The following is an 18,542-nucleotide window of genomic DNA, read 5'->3' on the forward strand; positions in this document are numbered from 1 at the left end:
GATTATTACTGATAATAATTCTAATAGAATTGCTTCCTTAAAGTCTGAGTTGACTCATTGTTTTGCTATAAAAGACTTGGGTATACTACGCTACTTTCTAGGCATTGAGGTTGTTTATTCCCCGAAATGTTATCTTTTATCCCAATCAAAGTATATGTCTGATATGTTTGAGTGTGCTCGTCTTACTGATAATAGAGTCGTTGATACTCCTATAGAGACTAATGCTCGATATTCTCAATCTGATGGCTCACCTTTGTTGAATCCTAGTTTGTACAGAACTATTATTGGAAGCTTAGTTTATCTCACCGTAACTCGTCCAGATATTACATATGTTATTCATGTGATTAGTCAATTTGTTGCTGCACCAATTACAGTTCATTGAGTTGTTGTTCTTCGTATTCTCAAGTATCTTCGGGGCACTCAATTTCAAAGCCTTTTATTTCTTTCTACTTCATCTCTTGAGCTGCGTGCATATTCTGATGTGGATTGGGCTGGTGATCCTACGGATCGTAAATCTACCACTAGCTTCTGCATTTTGCTTGGTGATTCCCTCATTTCTTAGAAGAGTATGAAGCAAGATGTTATTTCTAGATCTTCCACTGAAGCTAAGTATTGTGTCATGACCTTAACTATTTGTGAGATAGTTTGGTTACGTTGATTGCTTGTAGATATGGGTATCTCTCTTCATCAACCTATTCCGTTATATTGTGATAATGTCAAATTATACGCAATTCGGTTTTTTATGAGTGGACGAAATATATTAAAATTGATTGTCACATTACTTGTCACCATCTTTAGATTGACATCATCACATTGTCTTTTGTTCTTTTAAAGCTACAGATTGCTGATATATTTACCAAGTTATATTCCGCTTTATACTTTCGTTTCTTATCTGACAAACTCTCAATGCTTCTAGCTGTAGCATCGTGAATTTGAGGGAAGATATTAGATTATATATATTTATTTGTTTATACCTTTTAAAATAATTTTATCTTTTTCCCTTTTATATTTAAAGTTTAAAATTTTTTAACTTAATTATATAAGGCTTTATATTCTGTATTTTTTATATCAATTTTAAATTCATTAATTTTCCTCTTTTCTTAATTTCTACAATGAACACTAGCATTTAGCGGTGGAAATGGGCCGTGCTTAAGTTAAACACAATATGGGCTTTATCAGCCCATTTAAGTGCTTTGTAGGTCTAGGTCTAATCAGGACATGCTTGATCGTAGCTTGTGACGTTAACATTGCCTGCAGTTGATAAAATACTTAAGAAATAGCAAGCGAACGCTTCACCTTCTCCTAATTTTTAGTTTCCTAAAATTAAAAAAAATATTACGATATTTAAACTCAAAATATGTTAATAAATCAAAATAAAATATAAAGTACGATTATATTTTAACTCAAGATAAAAAAAAATGTAAAATTTTCATATATGTTTCATAAACCATGAGTTAAGGCTATTAGAACATAAGGCAAATAAGTCAAATGAGATGACTTTCAAGGTGTCTAGGTAAAAATAAATAAATAAGTAAATAACAATAGACCTTTAATATTTTTTAAAGTAGTTTTAAATTTTTTTTTCACCCTTTTTTAGACTTAGCAGGCGGATTTAAAATTTGTTGAAGGAAAATTAAAATATTAATTTATAAAAAAGATTTTTATAGAAAATTTAATTTTATGGCTATACAAAATTATTAGTTAATTTTTTATATTCATGATTGATAAATTATTTTTTCAATTGATAAAATTATTAAATTATTTAATCTTTATTAAGATATTATTTAAGATTTTATTAATTTTAATTTTTTTAAAAATTCTCAGGGTTGAAGTTATACTAACAATTATGATTTATTAATATTCTATAAGTTATCGTTGAATTAGGAAAAGAATTTTAATTTTAATTTTTAAATTTAAATTTATTATTTTTTTAAAACTTTTAGTTTAGAAATAAATCTAAACAACAATAATATTAGATTATAGGTCATGTGTTAAAAAGTTTATAAGATTTACATATTTTATTTTTAAAAATCATCATCAAGTAATTTTAATGTTCCTACATCATATATAAAATTAAAATTATTTTCATATATTTAAAATGGCTCAAATTTACTTTCAAATAAAGAAATAACATGATTAATTAATATAATTAATTAATAATATAATTAAAGTAATTATTTTTTAAAAATTCCTCTTGTCCGTAAATTATGGACCAAGGGATGACTCTTTTTTTTTTAGACCCTTGATTTGGATGAACCTTATTTATTTAAAGATGGAGTTCATCCAAATCAAAGATCCTCATACAATGAACGATCCCTTGATCCGTAATTTACGGACAAGAGAATTCTTATTGTTTTACTTTACATTGTTTGGATTAAAAAAAATCTCTAATTCATATTTCATCAAGGTAGAAGAAGAGAGAAATATGAAAGGGCACGGAACACTAATGAAAGAAGAAAAAGTTACGAGATCACCGACAACTAGAATTTGCTAGAGATATTAAAAAGTAAAAAATAGTTAATTAGGTTCTATACAATAAGACATATAATTAAATGATCTAGTAGTGTTTTCTGATTGCAAAATACGGTGGAAAAAAATAAAATAATGATAATAATAATAATAAATAAATAAATACATCAATTAAAAATGAATTGTACTATAATATAATTTCATATAAAATTGAAAAATGCAATTAACTTGAAAATAAAAGATAAGTGTTTGGACACATGAATTAATTGAGAATTTTACAGTGGATCATCGAACAAAATATAAAATAGAGTAGGCATGAATTCATTAATTTGTATAAAATCTATTCACAAATTATTATTATTTATATATTTTTAGTACACTCAAAATCAAATAGAACTAACTTGCCTTTTAAAATCAGTTTTGTTTCTTTTAATTAGGTGAAAAGGTGAAATTTATAGCCACCACAGTTATCTCAGAAAGATTAAATTAATTAGAAAATTAAAATTAATCAAGTAATTTTTTTTTTTAAGATCTTAGGTTCAAATACTTCTCATGATTTATTTATATATATTTTATCGTGAGATCGATGATATCATTTTTTATTCCGATTATAATAATCCCGATCAATCTCATAAAAGTTTACAAAGTTCCATGAGGCAACTACAAAGTTGCTCGCTCTAAGTCTACTATAAATTCGTTAGAGTCTATCCTGTTTCTTCTTTACTTCCATTATTTTTGGATCCCAGACAACCCCAAAAATTATTACTCTCTTTCTCCAGTCTACCCCTAAATTTATTACTCTCTTTTAATCTACACCATCAAGTAATATAATTTTGATACTTTATATAATTATTATTATATTTTAAATTTTATATCAAAATTATTTTTGTTATAACATAGGATGGCAATTATTTAAAAGAATAAATTTCATAAGTACATCGATATCAACTTTTAATTTTAGACTATAAATAAAAAAAATAAAAGTAAAAAAATATTAAATTTTTACTTCCAATTTTGAATAAAAATTACCCAAGTTAAAATAAAAATTAATATTTACAAATACTCAAAAAATATTTTTATATAGCAAAAATCTAAGAAACACATAGTAAAAGCTCTAGCAAGCCATCTCTAAATGTACTGTGAATTCATCGAAGTCTACCCGGTTTCTTCTTTACGTTTTTTTTTCCCGTGGATTCCTTTCCTTTTCGGGAGAAAATCTACCTCTAAATCTATCACTCTCCTTCTTCAATCTACACCCTCAAGTAATTTTATTTGCTTGAGCACGGGCAGACCTCAATATACGAGTGACTTGGATGTTACTGGTCCCATCTCTATCCAAAACATAAATAATAAACAATAAATAATAAATAATAAACAATAAATAATAAATAATAAATAATAAAAAGGGAAGCGTTACTACTTGGTTCTCCCTTGCACACCTCTTCCACTGAGCTCTCCTCCCCCCGTTCTTCTTGCCTTTTCTGCCTTCCTTTCTGGCTATCGCTGTCCTTTGATTTTTGCTAATTGAGTTAAATTCCTACCATTTGCCCGTCTGTGTTCGACCTACCAGGCTCTCTCTATATATACAAACACAACGCGCTCTCTGTTAGCCCTGCGTCTAAAGATTTGAAGAGAGGCTCGGTTTCCCATTCTAGCTTCATGGAAGAAGCGCAAGGTACGGCTGAATCATGCTCTCTTTCTTCCGACTACCTTAGCCCCATGGGCAGGTGTTGGATTCGTCTGAAATTTCAATCTTTTATCTTTCTTCGTCTTTCTCGTTTTGTCGCAAATTGCAAGTTGCCTCATTGGGCATCCCGCCGCGGGATTTTCCCCGTAAAGTCGCCGCCTTTACGTGAGAGAGTTCGATCTTGACGCTTTGCTATTGCCCGCTTGCATCGTCTGTCGAATTCGTCGGTTTTTGTTGAATTTCACAATCCGTCCGTTTTACCGCTCCAAGGATTTGGGAATAGTCTTACAAATTACAATCGATCTTCGTTGTACAAAAGTATCTTTTTCCTCCGGTTTCCTCTTCTCCTTGAAAATTAACCTGGTAATTGGTATTCCTGTTTTTTTTTCCCCTGTTATCTATGGAGCAATTTAGGTTGTTTTTTGCTGTAATGTTAGTTCTAACTTGGTTTTTAATTTTTATTTCGCTTTCTGAGATTTGAGCTTTTGGTAGCATAACATATTCAGTGATGTATTTCCCATGGCGTGTTTCAGGTCACCAAGCTTTCCACTTCTCTTGTTTTCATGTCCAGTATAATCTACAATATAGTAGTTTTCAATGACCAAGTTTTTTACCTTGTACCATTTGTTGGTTGTTGGTTGAATATCTTCGTATAAAGTTTGGTACAATTACTTAATTGATTAGGTGTGAAATTGATTGATTCTTATCTGTGGTGTATGGTGACTTTCAGGGGACTGCATTTTTCTGCCTACCATTTCCACCATAGATCTTTTGTATAATTACTTTTCATAATGGCACGGGTTTCTTGTTGCTTACTTTCTTCATTTGCTTTGTGCTTGCAGTGGTGGAGTCAAAGAATGGGACCATCTCTGTGGCTTCTGCATTTTCAGGTCATCATGAAGGTAATTGAGCAGCATCTTCCCCTTTCTGTAGTAAAACGGAGGACAATGGAAATGGAGTGCTCTCCTTGTTTTCTTTGATTTTTCTGGTTTCTTTTGACAAAATACATTTTATAATTTTAACCGGAAAAGAGCAACCATAGAGAAGCTGAAGAGATGCCTTTAAACTGGATTATAAGAGAAATGAAGAGCTACGATAAAGGAAGAATCAATAGGAGTTGCCAGAGAATCAATCTCTACAGGCGAAGACTCTGATGTTAATTAATGAAAAGATAGTGGATCAAATGAAAATGAAATTAGAGGGTAAAATAATTGACCAACGAATTTAGGAATAAATATATTCATGTTTTTTTTTACTTAGTTTTTTCCTTTTTTTTTTTTTTTGCAAGATGCATTTTTTAAAGAGGAATTATGGAGAATTGACTGATTCATTAGATTGGATTAAATAGAGATTACTGAGAGGTATTATAAGGAGGAATCAACTCTGAGTTTAGAGAGAATTGATCTCTACAAGAGGAGAATCTAATGCTAATTAATAACACGAAGGTGAGGGAAAGAATAAAAAAAATAGAAATAAAACTAGAGAATAAACTAGGAAACTAAAGAATTTAGGATTAAATCATTGCAGAAAGTGCCTTCGGCAACACAAGCTTTGCGGAGGATGCAGTGAAGGGAGGTAGAGGAGAGAGAGGTAGTTGTAAGGAGATCCTCGAGGTCCATGAGGGTGGTGTAGGAGAAGGTGCAAATGTTGGTGATCATAGGAGTTGAGATTGGTGTATTTGACTATCTCTTCCATATCATGAGGAAGAGGAAGATGCAACAAGGGGAGGCGGACGGGGGAGGATGGGAGTCATTGTAGAGGAGGGCCTTGAGGTCCATTATGGTGGGGTAGGAGAAGATGCAATTGTCAGCACTGGTAGGAGTTGAGAGACTGAGTGGTATTCAGTCTCTACCGCCACATGGCAAGGAAGAAGTATTAGGTTTGATATTTCCTTTTGATACCTTTCTGTACCAGCAACAAAAATTGAAGATGAGAAATGGAGGTGATGAGAATTAATAGATAGGAACTTAAGAGAGTTTGTTAAAAAAGACAATGGAAAAAGGATAAAATATTTCCTAATTAAAAACTTTGTAGTTCAATTTTTGTATCTAGAGTTGGTGAAATAAAATTGCAGTTGTTACCGTGTTTTTATAAAATTTGTGTGTAAGAATTGACAATAATCATATATAAAGGTTTACAATGATCATAAACTTCTAGATAAATTTAGTAGATTTAATTGATCATATTATTTGATCTAACATTTTTTAAGATTTTATATAGTATATTAGTTTAGCAGTTTATGATTTAGTGTGCATCGTATATGTGTTTATCTAGTTCCATTTATGCATGTTGATCATTTCTTCTTTTGGTTATACGATATGTAACATGCATGGAAAGATCTTAGTTAGCTGCATTTTCTTTTCAATTTCTTTTCATTGCCTTTCTTTTTTCTGAATCCTTTTTTCTTACTCCATTCTTTTTGGTGTATTATTTATATTATTGCAAGCAGTTGTTAAAGATAGAGATCACAAATTTTTATCAAAAGCTGTTGAAGAGGCATATCATGGAATTGAATGTGGTGATGGAGGCCCTTTTGGTGCAGTTGTTGTTTGTAACGATGAGGTAGTGGTAAGTTGCCATAACATGGTGCTCAAGCACTCCGATCCTACTGCTCATGCTGAGGTCACTGCAATAAGGGAGGTAAGGATGTTAGATAGTTAAAACTGTACTAATCTTTCAAACTACCTCTGCATCCTTGGCAAAGTTTGAGTCACATATTCAGGTGCATCTTATCCAATTCTGTATTTTCCTTATATTTTGTGTAAGAAGCTAAATAGCTCATTGAGATACCTAAATGGTATGACAGAAGTGTCAACAGTATTGAATATCTGAAAACAGTGAGCAATTTCTAGTACTTGATAGTGTTCAATTTGGTTATGTTGACATGCTACTATGTATGATTTGCTCAGTTTGTAGGTTATACTTTGATTTGTTATGTTTACTTTAATTTGTCACTTCTTTTTAATTGATATACAAGCAAGTTTTTCTTAAGTTTATATACATGGATTGAAACTTGATTTTTGATTAAGGACTAATGGGTCTTGATACATGGAGCTTTTAGAAGTTCTTGATCATCAGCTGATCAACCTTTTTCCTTGAATGGCATTCTTGAGCAAAAGAAATATCTAGCTAATCATACGTGGCATACTTAGAGTTTCTTTTATGTGACTACTGAGGCATGTTTTGCGGCAATCTCAAAGCATCGGAGTAGCTTGAATGGTATACATAATGAACAAAAATAACAATAAAAAAGTAAAGCACCATTTAATTTCTTTATTTTTATTTGAAATAACCTCCCTGTAGCATTATTCATATCGTCACTGTCCTAGCATTCTATTTTGTCAGATTAGCTAGTGCATTATTCATAACTTCTCTGTAGCTTGAATGATACACTATAGAAAGAATTTGGCGAACATATTGTCTAAATGATATGCACATATACATAAATTTGATAAATGACCTTTGTGAAGTAACATTTGGATTACGACCAAACAATGGTATCTTTTGGGTTATGATCATAGTAAAATCATTTGTTATAGCATAAATGGGTGAGCATCTATTAGCTTGTGTTTAATGGTTGGTTTTCTCGCTTATGTGGGTTATGACAATTGGTATCAAACCAGAGCTAATCTTGGGCACAATAAGGTGTTGGAAAAGGCTGCTTAAGTAATGGAAGCTGTGACACTCAGCCTCCGCAAATTGCCAATTAAGATAATTGTGGGCTATGAGTTGGACTTCAACCTTGACGGGATGTCAAATCTCGAGCGGGGAAGATTTTAATGTATTAGTTTAGTCCTTTGGGCTAATCAATTAGGTTTATAAACATGAATGAGTGTACTACTTTAAGATTGAGCTCAAACATTCTATTTCGGTCAAATTAATTGATTAGTTTCTCATCTATGTGGGTTGTGGATTACGGGTTGTGATGAGACCATCATCCTTGAGTGCTTGCTCAGCACACCTTTCTTGTATTCTACTTGGATCACAATTCTAAGTAATTTGAAATAGCCAAGTCACGATGATTGTCTCTGTATCGTTGGATATAAGAACTCTTGTCTGGTAATTTAACAACAAGCATAAGTGAATCCCAAACAACTCTTAAAGTTGTTTTTCACACCTTCTATCATTATTTCAGGCCTGCAAAAAGCTTGGGAAGATAGAACTTTCAGATTGTGAGATTTATGCTTCCTGTGAGCCTTGTCCGATGTGCTTTGGAGCAATTCATCTTTCACGACTTAAGGTGGTCATTGGTCTTCCGATTTCTTTCGACTTTTGTATCTTGTAATTTTTTTGCCCATTTTTTTATTTTTTTTACTCAGCTGGTTTTGGTTGAACTCCAAATGCAGAGGCTGGTCTATGGAGCAAAAGCAGAAGCTGCAATAGCAATTGGATTTGATGATTTCATTGCTGATGCTCTGAGAGGCACTGGATTCTACCAGAAGGCTCATCTCGAGATCAAGCGAGCTGATGGCAATGGAGCCATAATTGCTGAACAAGTATTCGAGAAAACCAAGGAAAAATTTCAGATGTATTGAATCTGTCTGCTCCATTGTTGCCTGAATGATCTTCTATATGCAAAATAATCAACAAACTTTGTGAGCACTGATTGGCTTCATCTATTAATCAACTGATATTCACATCAATGAATTTCCATTTGCTTTTTGTTTGTTTATTTGTTTTAGTGATGTTGCTCTCTTGCATGCCTCTAGTGAAAGTTCCATAGTTGTTGGTCAAGTTATTTGTTCACTATATTTATCTGTTTCAATTTAGTTGAATGAATACTTTGCTGGTCGAGTAAAAGCTTGTATCAAACTTTATCCAGTAGAATCTCGATCATTCTGTCAGAGTAACAAAGTCAATTAGGATGTTTTGTAATTAGAATCATCCAACAAAACCAGCCATAATGAACAAACAAAGGCAAGAAACATGCGAAAAATTTGCCATGTTTACATCACTCATTCACGCGTATATAATCAAACAATTGAAACAAGTAGCGGCTTCCTCTCCGGCAAGGTCTTCACATGCTCTTTCAACTATTTCGATCGAAACAACATCACCAAGCTCCGCCGGAAGCTAAACACAAACATGTTGGTACATAAAACAAAAACAATCCCTTGTATCAGACACTGTAAACGATTGCTTGCTGAACTCAAAGAATTTGCACCAGATTCTTATGATCTAAATGCTCTGATGTGTAACAAAGTGATGCTTGATAAGGTTTGTAGAGTGCTTCGCATGGTTCTGGAGAAACTGAGTTAGAAAAGCCTTCGATATAAGAACAGTTCCATGGAGACTTTGAACTCACATAGAGGTGCACTTTCGATAAGCAAATGTTGCTAAAGTTAGCCCCTTGAATACCCTGTAAGAGGCCAGCATACTTAATATCTGTTCCTTCAATGTCTTCTATGGTGATCATGTCAATAGTCGGAAGAGCATTTGGATCATATTCGTCGTCCGGGTGGTCACCGTGTTGTCCGGTTATACCGATGGCTGTCTCGACATTGTTCATGACAATGTTGGTAATGTGAATGTACTTGACATATCCTCCGCGCCCGGGTGATGTTTTTATTCTGATTCCATACAAGGAGTTGAACAAAGAGATGTCGTCTGCCTGCACATTTGAAATGCCGCCCGACATCTCACTGCCAATGGCAATGCCTGCGCCAGAGTGAGCTGCTCCAACGATATGTCGAATGCTGATGTTGGCACTTGGATGAGCAAAGGCAATGCCATACTCATCCCATCCACTTTTGATGACGATGAGATCAGTGCCGGTGTCGATGTAACAGTCCTCAATGCAGACATTATTGCAAGAATCTGGAATTGTTAAACATAATGACACGAATAGTCGAAAATGATTATCATCAGTATCAGTTCATAGGCTGTTCAATTTACCTGGATCGATCCCATCTGTGTTCGGCGAATCTGATGGTGCAAGGATTGTGATATTCTGGATGAGAACTTGGCTGTTAATCCAGTAAAAATAGTCTCAAGCCTCCCCTACAATCGTAAACCTCCATTCGCGGCACATCTAAAGAGCTAACAAGAGGAACAATTCAAATTCTAGGAGTGACAAACCTGCAATATACAGGGTGGATGGCCCAAAATGGTGAACCAATGAAGGTGAGATTTGAGATGATCACTCCGGTCGAATACATCAGTTCTACGAGATGCGGTCGCGTGTAATCGAGAGTGTGGTTCCTAAACCAGTCCCACCAAACACTGCCTTGCCCATTAACAGTCCCATTGCCACCTGCAAGCCAATTCATACTCGAATCAGCTTAACAATTCGAATGAATTTGTTGTGAAATATCCAAATCACAACTTCACTAAGAATATCTCATAGGACAAACTTCATTCATAGTATATGCTCACCTGTAATGATCACATCAGTCAAGTTAGATCCATGAATGAGGCTCTGATGCCTTGCACCGCGAAACTCCCTACCGCGGCCGTAGGAAGGCAATGGATCGATGATCGGCCAATCAACGGGGTCCTGTTCAAAGGCAATGTGAGTAAATCTAATCCCAAAAACATCAAGCACAATGTTACATATAGGCATAAGCAAATTTGCATCACAAGATTAAGCTCACCGTGGACCCGATTATTACTGCATCCTCGTGCAGCGAGAGAGTCAGATGGCTGATGAGACTAAAACTCCCCGTCAGCCACTTTCCGGCAGGCACAAATAGTTGCGCGCCGCCCTTATCTGCAAATGAATGAAGGTAGAAGATAGCATTCTGAAATGCTTTGGTGTTCAGTGTGACACCATCCCCCACGGCACCAAACTCCGTCACGGTGACACTGTGAGGTCGATCCGCGGTGCTCGATGCCATCTCCTTGCAGTACGAGCTGGCCATTGCAACTGTTGGCCATGAGGACTGGCCAACTGTTGCAAGAACCACAAGAATTCTTAACACCTGAATGAGAATTTTACAAGTCAAACACAACATCTCAAAATCTACTTGGATTTTCCATTCCTGAGTTTCAAGAACATAGCAATTAGCCAAAGAATGGCAATGCACCATAGGACTAGATAGATTGAAAGGCTATAAACAAAGAAGATAAATTCCCATGGAGATTAAATAACCAGAGAATGCCAATCCATAGCACACACTAACTGGCCACAAACTTATCTGATAACTTGGATTTTTACTGGCAAGGACTGTAAGCTTCAATTGGCATTTTGTATCAAGAAACCGAGGTAAGGGATAGATCCGATCTACTGAATTGAAAATTATTTTGATCCAATCCTCTGCCCATTAAATCACAGCAAAAGAAGATTTTTTTTTTTTTTTTTTTTTTGACAAAACTAACCACAATGTAGCACTCAGCAATCAACCTAGAGACATGAAGAGCAGAAGAGTTCCAAGAACAAAGCAAGGGCAAGAGAACTACCACAGCACTGCTCTTCATAAGGCCAAGCTCTGATCTCCACGAACACCAAGAGAAGATCAAATAGAAGAAGCTTTAACACGATCTAAACGACGTGGAAGATGAACACCAACCTAAAGGCACAGAAATTGGGAGCGAGCAAGAAAGAAGGAACAACGGAAAAAAAAAAAAAAAATAATGACACTGCGTCCTTGCCCACTATCTTTTGTCTTCTTCAGCTCGAATGGTGCAGACCAGGTTGGTAGTAGAGTCATGGAGGGCAGAAAGCACCATGGAATGAAATCAATCAATCCATCCCTTCAATGAGTGCTTGGAGGCTGATTGGGCATTCTCAGAGCGTTCAGCCTCCTCAACTCAGGCAGGAATTGGTGTGGAAGCGGAAACGGCAAAAACTGAGGGAAAGGGAAGCGTGCAGGCAACAGAGCAGTGGAGAGAGAAGGGAAGTGTAGTGAAGTGAAGTGAAGTGACGTGAAGAGTCAGCAGTTGCACATGGTTGGTCTTCTTCGTTTGTCTCTTGGGATTCCATTTCGACGAAGGAATACCCGTGAAGAACGGGATTGAAAAGACGTCATGAAGGGCATCTTTTGTCATCTTGTCTAGCAGACTAGCCGTCAGTGTTAGCTTGCAAACACTGGATTTTGGACCTTTGGGTGCCTCAAGCTTTTTGATTCCCTTTTCTGTTTGTAATTATTATTATCTATTTATTTATTTTTGCAGCAAAGAGTGAGTTTGAATCTTTATGAAAACTCTTACTTCAATTGATTGAATCAGATCAATCCAAGAAAATATAAAAAGAAGAAAGTTGACATTTCACAGATTACTCTCGTTGATTTAAATTTTAATTGAATGCTCAGTCACCTGAACATTGCCTTTTACATTGCAGTAAGAATTATAAATTAATGCATAAATATATCTTATTGAGAACATTAATCACATAAACGAATTCTTCAACTTCTGATTCTATTGGTTAAATTCCCTGCGTGAGTTCGCATCAATGAAGAGTCCCGAGCGTAAAGAAAGCGTGGGTATTGGAAAAAGTGAAATATTGTGTGTTGGAAAAGAACGGAAGGTCCACAAAGGAGACAGGAGAAGAAGAAAAAAGTACAGAAAAAAATAAAGGGAGCGTTTCTCTGCTCTATTGAACAGCACAGTCACTCAAGCTTAGGATCCAATGTCTAATTAAGAAATGCTATTTCAACTCTTTTTTTATTCTTCCTTTGTTTTTTTTTGCAATTTAAGTGATCAATATTAGCTCCAAAATATTTTATTGCATTATAATTCAAAACCTTATGAGTGTGTCCATTTACATTACAAATGCATTTGTTTATTTAAGAGACAATGGGTTGTGAATATTTTTAGCACAGTAGAGTGAGTATTGCATTCAAATTGAACCAAATTAATTAAATATTTTTTTAATAAATTGAATCGGTCTAAATTTATTATTAAAATTAAATAAATCGAATCAATATAAAATTGATTAATTTAATTGGTTATTGAGATATTATATGATATATTGTATGATATATAGACAATCGACTGTGTCATTCAATTATATATTTTTTTTAACTGTCATGGCTCACGAATCTAAATCAATATTAGCTCATCAATTGACCGTTGACAATTTAATTTAATCAGTTTAATCAAATTTTAAATTTTATAATCGAGACCGAAATAATTAGATTTTTTATAAAAAAAAAATCCAAATTCAATTTATTCAATCAAATTTTTTATTTAATTGAGATCTTACTTGACCGGTTTGGCTCCACAAAAATTTTTCACCGACTACTAGAGTAAATCTGAAATCGCTCGCAGTGGGTGATCCATCAACCCAGCGTTCGTAGATCACCTTATGCTGATTAATTTTGAGGGTGATCTCGTTCAATCCCACGAAAGTTTTCCACTAGCCACTAAAATAAATTGGAAAATGTTCATAGTGGACGATCATCAATCCAACATTCTTAGGCTAATCATCCATTAAAAAAATTATCTATTAATTTATCAAAAATTATGATTTAATTGTTATATATTTAAAAAAAATTTAAGGTGGCGTTTGGTTATCTAAGAATCAGAATATAAATGAGTATCATAGTATTATAGAATAAGAATAAGTATGAGTTTAGATATCATTCTTAAAAATAATGTTTGGTTAGTTGAATATTTTTAATCGGAATGAACTTAAATTTTATTTTTTACCCTTAGAATAAAATAAGAGAAAAAATTAGATGTGAGAGAAAGTTGAATAAGAGAGAAAAATATGATGAGAGAGAAAGCACGATGGAAAAATGAAAAGAGAGAAAGTGTGATGAGAGAAAATGAAGAAAGAGAGTGTGTTGGGAGAGAATAAAGGGAGGGAAAGTGTGATGAGATAAAATGAGGAGAGAAAGTATGGTAGGAGAGATTGAGGAGAGAGAAAGTAAGATGACAAAATGAGGAAAAAGTGTGTAACGGAAGAGAAAGTGTGATAAAAAAATGAAGAGAGAGAAAATGAGAAGAGGATGTATGATGAGAGAATACAGGGAGAAAATGATAGATAATGTGTGATGAGAGAAAATGAGAAAAGAGAAAGTATGAGAAGAAAGAATGTATGATGAGAGAGAACAAAGAGAGAGAAAATGAAATGAAAGAAAAATTGAATAAATATATTAAGAGTATTTTTATCTAAAACTTAATTTTCATTTTCATTCTCATCAAATGTGTAGATCCGTTATATTAACGATCACCCTAGTGCTGATCCTACGGATATGAAGGGGAGGTACATACAGGTACGCAGATGTCAGACGCATGGTGGGGTAAATCTCAGGTCGTCAGTTCTTGAGAATCGACCCCTGACCATTACGCCAGAGATGTCATGCGTCTATCGTCTATGCTACATCCTGGGGGCATTCCCATTCCAATCAAAACCCAAAGGAAGAGGTGAATTTTATCAATACCTAAGTTTTTAGATTTCATATCAAAATCTTGATTTCATTCCCATCAACCAAATACAAAATTTAAGACTAAATTCATTCCTTATTTTTAAACCCTTAAATTAAATGTCACTTACAAAATTTAAGAATAAATTCATTCCCTTATTTCTAACCCCTTAAATTAAACGCCTCCTAACAAAGAGTTGTGTGCCGTACCAGCCACCAGGGGCAACCCTAAAATGTTTTTGAAAATGTTTTTGAGCCGCATGAATGAGGCTTTCGAGGACTGTTCAACCTGCAACAAATAGCTGTTGCACTCATGAAAAAGTAGCTGGTTTCCCTTACAGGAATCACGCTGGCTCTCCTCCCTCACGCCCATGCTGACATTTGCCACAGCCACATGGCTGCCAGTTTGTTTTTAAGATCAGAGTTGCAGCCGCATGACTCCAATCGTAAGTAGGTTCAGTTAGAGGAACACTGAAAAAGCGAGCAGTGCGATCAGTGATTTGGCTTCATTGTGGAGACGAAAGCTCTCGAGCATGCCACCACCAGATTTCTGAGCTTCTCGGTGTGGCCTCATAAATGGCTGCCACCGTAAAGCTAGAAATCAGAGAGCTTTAAATGAGAAAGTTTAAGTGGCAGCAAACAAGATCTAGGAAAAGGACGATGGCATTCTGCAGATTACAAACTGGGGCTGGGAGTGATTCCATTGAGGAGGCTTCTTGGTCAATGCTCCTGTCGCCACTCATGTGCCATGAACAGCAGCATCATGGAACTGAACTCTACTATGAAAAAACAATGCCTACTGCAAATTTGAATTTTATTCAGTATTGGTTTACAAATACATTCTATAGTAAGAAAAGCCTCGAGAGATTCTCAAGTCATCTTTTCAAAATTCCTCTTTCCTTTTATTCAATTCCGAGCTTATTTACGGCTCTCTATGTCCACAGAAAAACCATGTTATCAACTTTCATGGGTCTCCTCACAGAATCAGCTTCCATTGACTGTCATAGCATGGATGTGATCTATTGTGATCTTCTACTCTGTGATTCAACCCTTTTCTTCAAGTCCTCAATGGTGATCATCAGCTCAGAGTCGAGCACTCCGGCAAACTGCGGTGAAATCAGGCACTACATTACTAAGATTTGAGAGTAGAAGTTTAGATTTTATTTTACTTGCCTGGTGTGTTCTATAAGCAAATTTCACCCCTTGAAGAAGAAGTGCCTCTTGTGCAGATTGCCGCTCGGAGTGCTGAAATACTTTGAGCTCCATTGTCGCTCTACTCAAATAGAGTCTCGCAAGCTTCACAGAGCTCTGCTTCATCTGTAATTGTTGTAAATGAATTCATTCTCAAGAAAATGGCAGCTACATGATTTGCATTCAGTTAAGTCCTTAGTTCCTAATTGATATTGAGTTAATAAAGATAATATGCTCATAGAGATCATCAGTGTACAACTAAAATATTGTGTTCAAATACCATGTTAAATTTGGTTATCTGTGAGCAATTTTCTATCCTTTCTTTGAAAGAAAAACATCATGTCTGTACCTGGTTAACCATACCAGAATCTAGCATCCAATCAGTTGGAATTTTGCACTCCTTGTACAGCATCATATTTGCATTCCTCAACTTGATCAATCTATCAACGCCTTGCTCGAACCTTGCACCATCATGGGCATCAGCATGGATACTATTTCTTATGAAATATAGTTTGTCGAAACCGGAACGAGAAATTGATCATGAGACACAACTCACTTATCTAGTAAGTTTGATATCTTCTTTAGTGCCACCTCACATGATAAGGAAGAATCATCCTTTAAAGAATGAACATGGGCTTCAAGTTGTTTGAGACCACGGAATTCAACAGCAGCTTCACGCAATGCATCAGCTCTCTTCTCAGGCCAATCGAAATGCTTCAGCACAGCTCTCTCATCAGCCTGCTTGGAAGATCATAGAGAAGGCATTTGATAAGCAACATGTTCATCCGTGATCCAAAACTTTCTGGTTCACCAGGAAGAATCTAACTGAAAGATGGACTTAAGGATGATCACATTCATTACAAGCATTACCAGGGTGGAGAGTTCTCCATCAAGCCAATCAACAAAAGCTAGGACATCTTCCATACTGGTGAAAGATGACCAGAGCACCTTCTGTATAAGATGTTTGATGAGCGGCCCTTTTGTTTCCACATCTGCTTTGATCTGTACAAGAAGATACAAGAGCATGAACATTATTTAATTAATGAAGAATCAAAAGTTGGTGACTCTAATAAAAATAAAATATAGGATCTACCGCTAATAGATGAGCTGATCGATGTTGAAGTTCTCCAACAATTCCTCTATGTGCAAAACCAGAGATAGGACTGGCAGAACCCCCATTGCTTGCCGAACCTTGCTTTGTCAGTGAATGGTATAGTTGGACTAGAGCAGAAGCCTTGCTCACTGTGGCTCTTCCTGAAGCACTGTGAGGAAGAGAATGAGGCGGCGGCGGCGGCAGTGGAGGTGGCCCATGGGAAGAACCTTTGGAAGGTGACAAAGTTGGAATAGGCATCTTAATCACTACATTTTGTTGAACTTCCTCCATTTCTGCAGAATTCTTTGAGTTTTTCTGAACAAGCTCTAATAGATCTCTGAACTTAGATTTGCCATCCAATTCCACCTAAAATCAAGTCGTTTGGTTTACTAATTAAATAAAAATATTCTTGCTATTTAAAAAAGTTTGTTTGTTCCCACAAAAAGAAGACAAATTAGTTCTCCATGATTTGACATGGAAAGGAGCAAAGTTGCATACCTGATCATTCTTCTCCATCATCTTGATATTTGCTTCAGCTGCAATAAGATCTTGCTCCAGCTTCTTGTTCTGTGACTCCAACTCAACATTCTTCACCTGCAACTTCTCTATCTCAGTCTTCAATTCGGTCACTTCCTGCTGTAACTCCCTCACCAATTTCTCACTCTCACCAAGTCTACTCTCCAATTCCTTGATCTTTCCATTGACTCCATCCGCAGACCCCTTGCAACTGGCGTCTTCCCTCCTCCCCAAGCGAGCAAACTGCTCCACCACTTTTGGGGCACTTAAACCATTAGTGGCTGGCCTGAGCTTGTTGTTGAACTGAGGAGATCTTCTTCTAGCCAAGTTTGCGGTGCTCGCATCCAAGGCAGTAGATTTTGGCCTCGCCTTCAACCCTGGAGAGGTCCCATGATCTGTATCTGTTATTGGAGGATCCTTCGCTCTTGAGACAACTCTGGTTCTGGCTGCATGTGGAACTCGGAGCTCTTGCTTCATAGCTTTGCTTGATCAAGCACTGTCGCCTCAAAATTGTAGCTGTGAAAAACACTTTTTCCGGATTACATCTTTATTATCACCGTGCTAGATAAGGAAGGAGGAAGAAAGGTTTCATGAGCAAATCAAGGCTGTAGCCCGCCAGTTGACTCAATAATGTAGTCAACGCGTTAGGTTCTACGCCCAAACATTAATTTTAAATTGATCCCCCACAGCCATTTTCTTCAGCGACATATACCAAAATTTATTTGGCATGCAATAATATTTAACATTGTTCATCCACATGCATACTTGCTCTTCACCCACTCACAAGAAAAAGAATGAATGCATGTAACCTAACCCAACAAATTCCATGCTCAGGTGTATTAAAGAGAAAAAGGAACTGGAATTAATGCATGCAATCAAATTCCTATGCCATGATCTATCTGTTTCTCAAGTATTTGACATTTGAAGAACATACCTGCATACAAGAAGAACAGCAAAAACTTGCCCTGCTGATCTCTGCTGCACAGCACAATGCATCAAGAGACGAATTATAGAAATGAGAGGCATTGCTGAGGCTTTTGGTTTGGAAGATGTCGCTTTCGACGATTGCAACTTGCAAACCTCCTCGTCCTTCTCCCTCTCTTCATCACCCAACCACCCCACCCAAACCTGCATCCTCGGATTGGATTCCATGGCCGCACCTTCAAACTTTTGAGTTATTTGGACTAGAATTTGGATTGTCGATACTTAAAATAAAGAACATCTTAAAAGAAATGGTGGGTCACTAAGTAATTTAAAGTTGGCATCAACTGGTCTATGG

The 18,542-nt window shown here is 35.6% G+C and overlaps 3 protein-coding genes across 5 annotated transcripts; 1 reads left to right on the forward strand and 2 right to left on the reverse strand.

Moving 5' to 3' along the window:
* The first annotated feature begins 3,894 nt into the window (after nucleotides 1–3,894).
* On the forward strand, nucleotides 3,895–8,828 carry LOC122046299 (guanosine deaminase-like). The gene is made up of 5 exons (XM_042606910.1): nucleotides 3,895–4,144; nucleotides 4,999–5,058; nucleotides 6,606–6,796; nucleotides 8,292–8,396; nucleotides 8,503–8,828. The coding sequence occupies exons 1-5, from the start codon at nucleotides 4,129–4,131 to the stop codon at nucleotides 8,689–8,691; spliced, it is 561 nt and encodes a 186-aa protein (XP_042462844.1). The 5' UTR covers nucleotides 3,895–4,128; the 3' UTR covers nucleotides 8,692–8,828.
* A 175-nt stretch (nucleotides 8,829–9,003) lies between these two features.
* Nucleotides 9,004–12,063, reverse strand: LOC122046298 (probable polygalacturonase). 2 transcript variants are annotated; one of them, XM_042606909.1, is made up of 7 exons: nucleotides 11,747–12,063; nucleotides 11,555–11,664; nucleotides 10,750–11,076; nucleotides 10,532–10,652; nucleotides 10,235–10,409; nucleotides 10,052–10,122; nucleotides 9,004–9,973 (listed from the first exon to the last, which is right to left on the reverse strand). In XM_042606909.1, the coding sequence occupies exons 2-7, from the start codon at nucleotides 11,570–11,572 to the stop codon at nucleotides 9,306–9,308; spliced, it is 1,380 nt and encodes a 459-aa protein (XP_042462843.1). In that variant the 5' UTR covers nucleotides 11,573–11,664; nucleotides 11,747–12,063; the 3' UTR covers nucleotides 9,004–9,305. The 2 variants fall into 2 exon arrangements, with proteins under 2 accessions (XP_042462843.1, XP_042462842.1); XM_042606908.1 differs by having other exon boundaries at nucleotides 11,555–12,063.
* A 3,182-nt stretch (nucleotides 12,064–15,245) lies between these two features.
* Nucleotides 15,246–18,335, reverse strand: LOC122046300 (protein CHUP1, chloroplastic-like). 2 transcript variants are annotated; one of them, XM_042606911.1, is made up of 8 exons: nucleotides 18,198–18,335; nucleotides 17,246–17,779; nucleotides 16,748–17,113; nucleotides 16,525–16,656; nucleotides 16,211–16,392; nucleotides 16,004–16,115; nucleotides 15,637–15,780; nucleotides 15,246–15,569 (listed from the first exon to the last, which is right to left on the reverse strand). In XM_042606911.1, the coding sequence occupies exons 2-8, from the start codon at nucleotides 17,738–17,740 to the stop codon at nucleotides 15,483–15,485; spliced, it is 1,518 nt and encodes a 505-aa protein (XP_042462845.1). In that variant the 5' UTR covers nucleotides 17,741–17,779; nucleotides 18,198–18,335; the 3' UTR covers nucleotides 15,246–15,482. The 2 variants fall into 2 exon arrangements, 1 of the variants encoding a protein (XP_042462845.1); XR_006130252.1 differs by lacking the exon at nucleotides 18,198–18,335 and having other exon boundaries at nucleotides 16,018–16,115; nucleotides 17,246–17,914.
* Nucleotides 18,336–18,542: the final 207 nt, after the last annotated feature.

Source organism: Zingiber officinale, chromosome 2B, assembly GCF_018446385.1.
Source record: "Zingiber officinale cultivar Zhangliang chromosome 2B, Zo_v1.1, whole genome shotgun sequence".
Taxonomy (NCBI): Eukaryota; Viridiplantae; Streptophyta; class Magnoliopsida; order Zingiberales; family Zingiberaceae; genus Zingiber; species Zingiber officinale.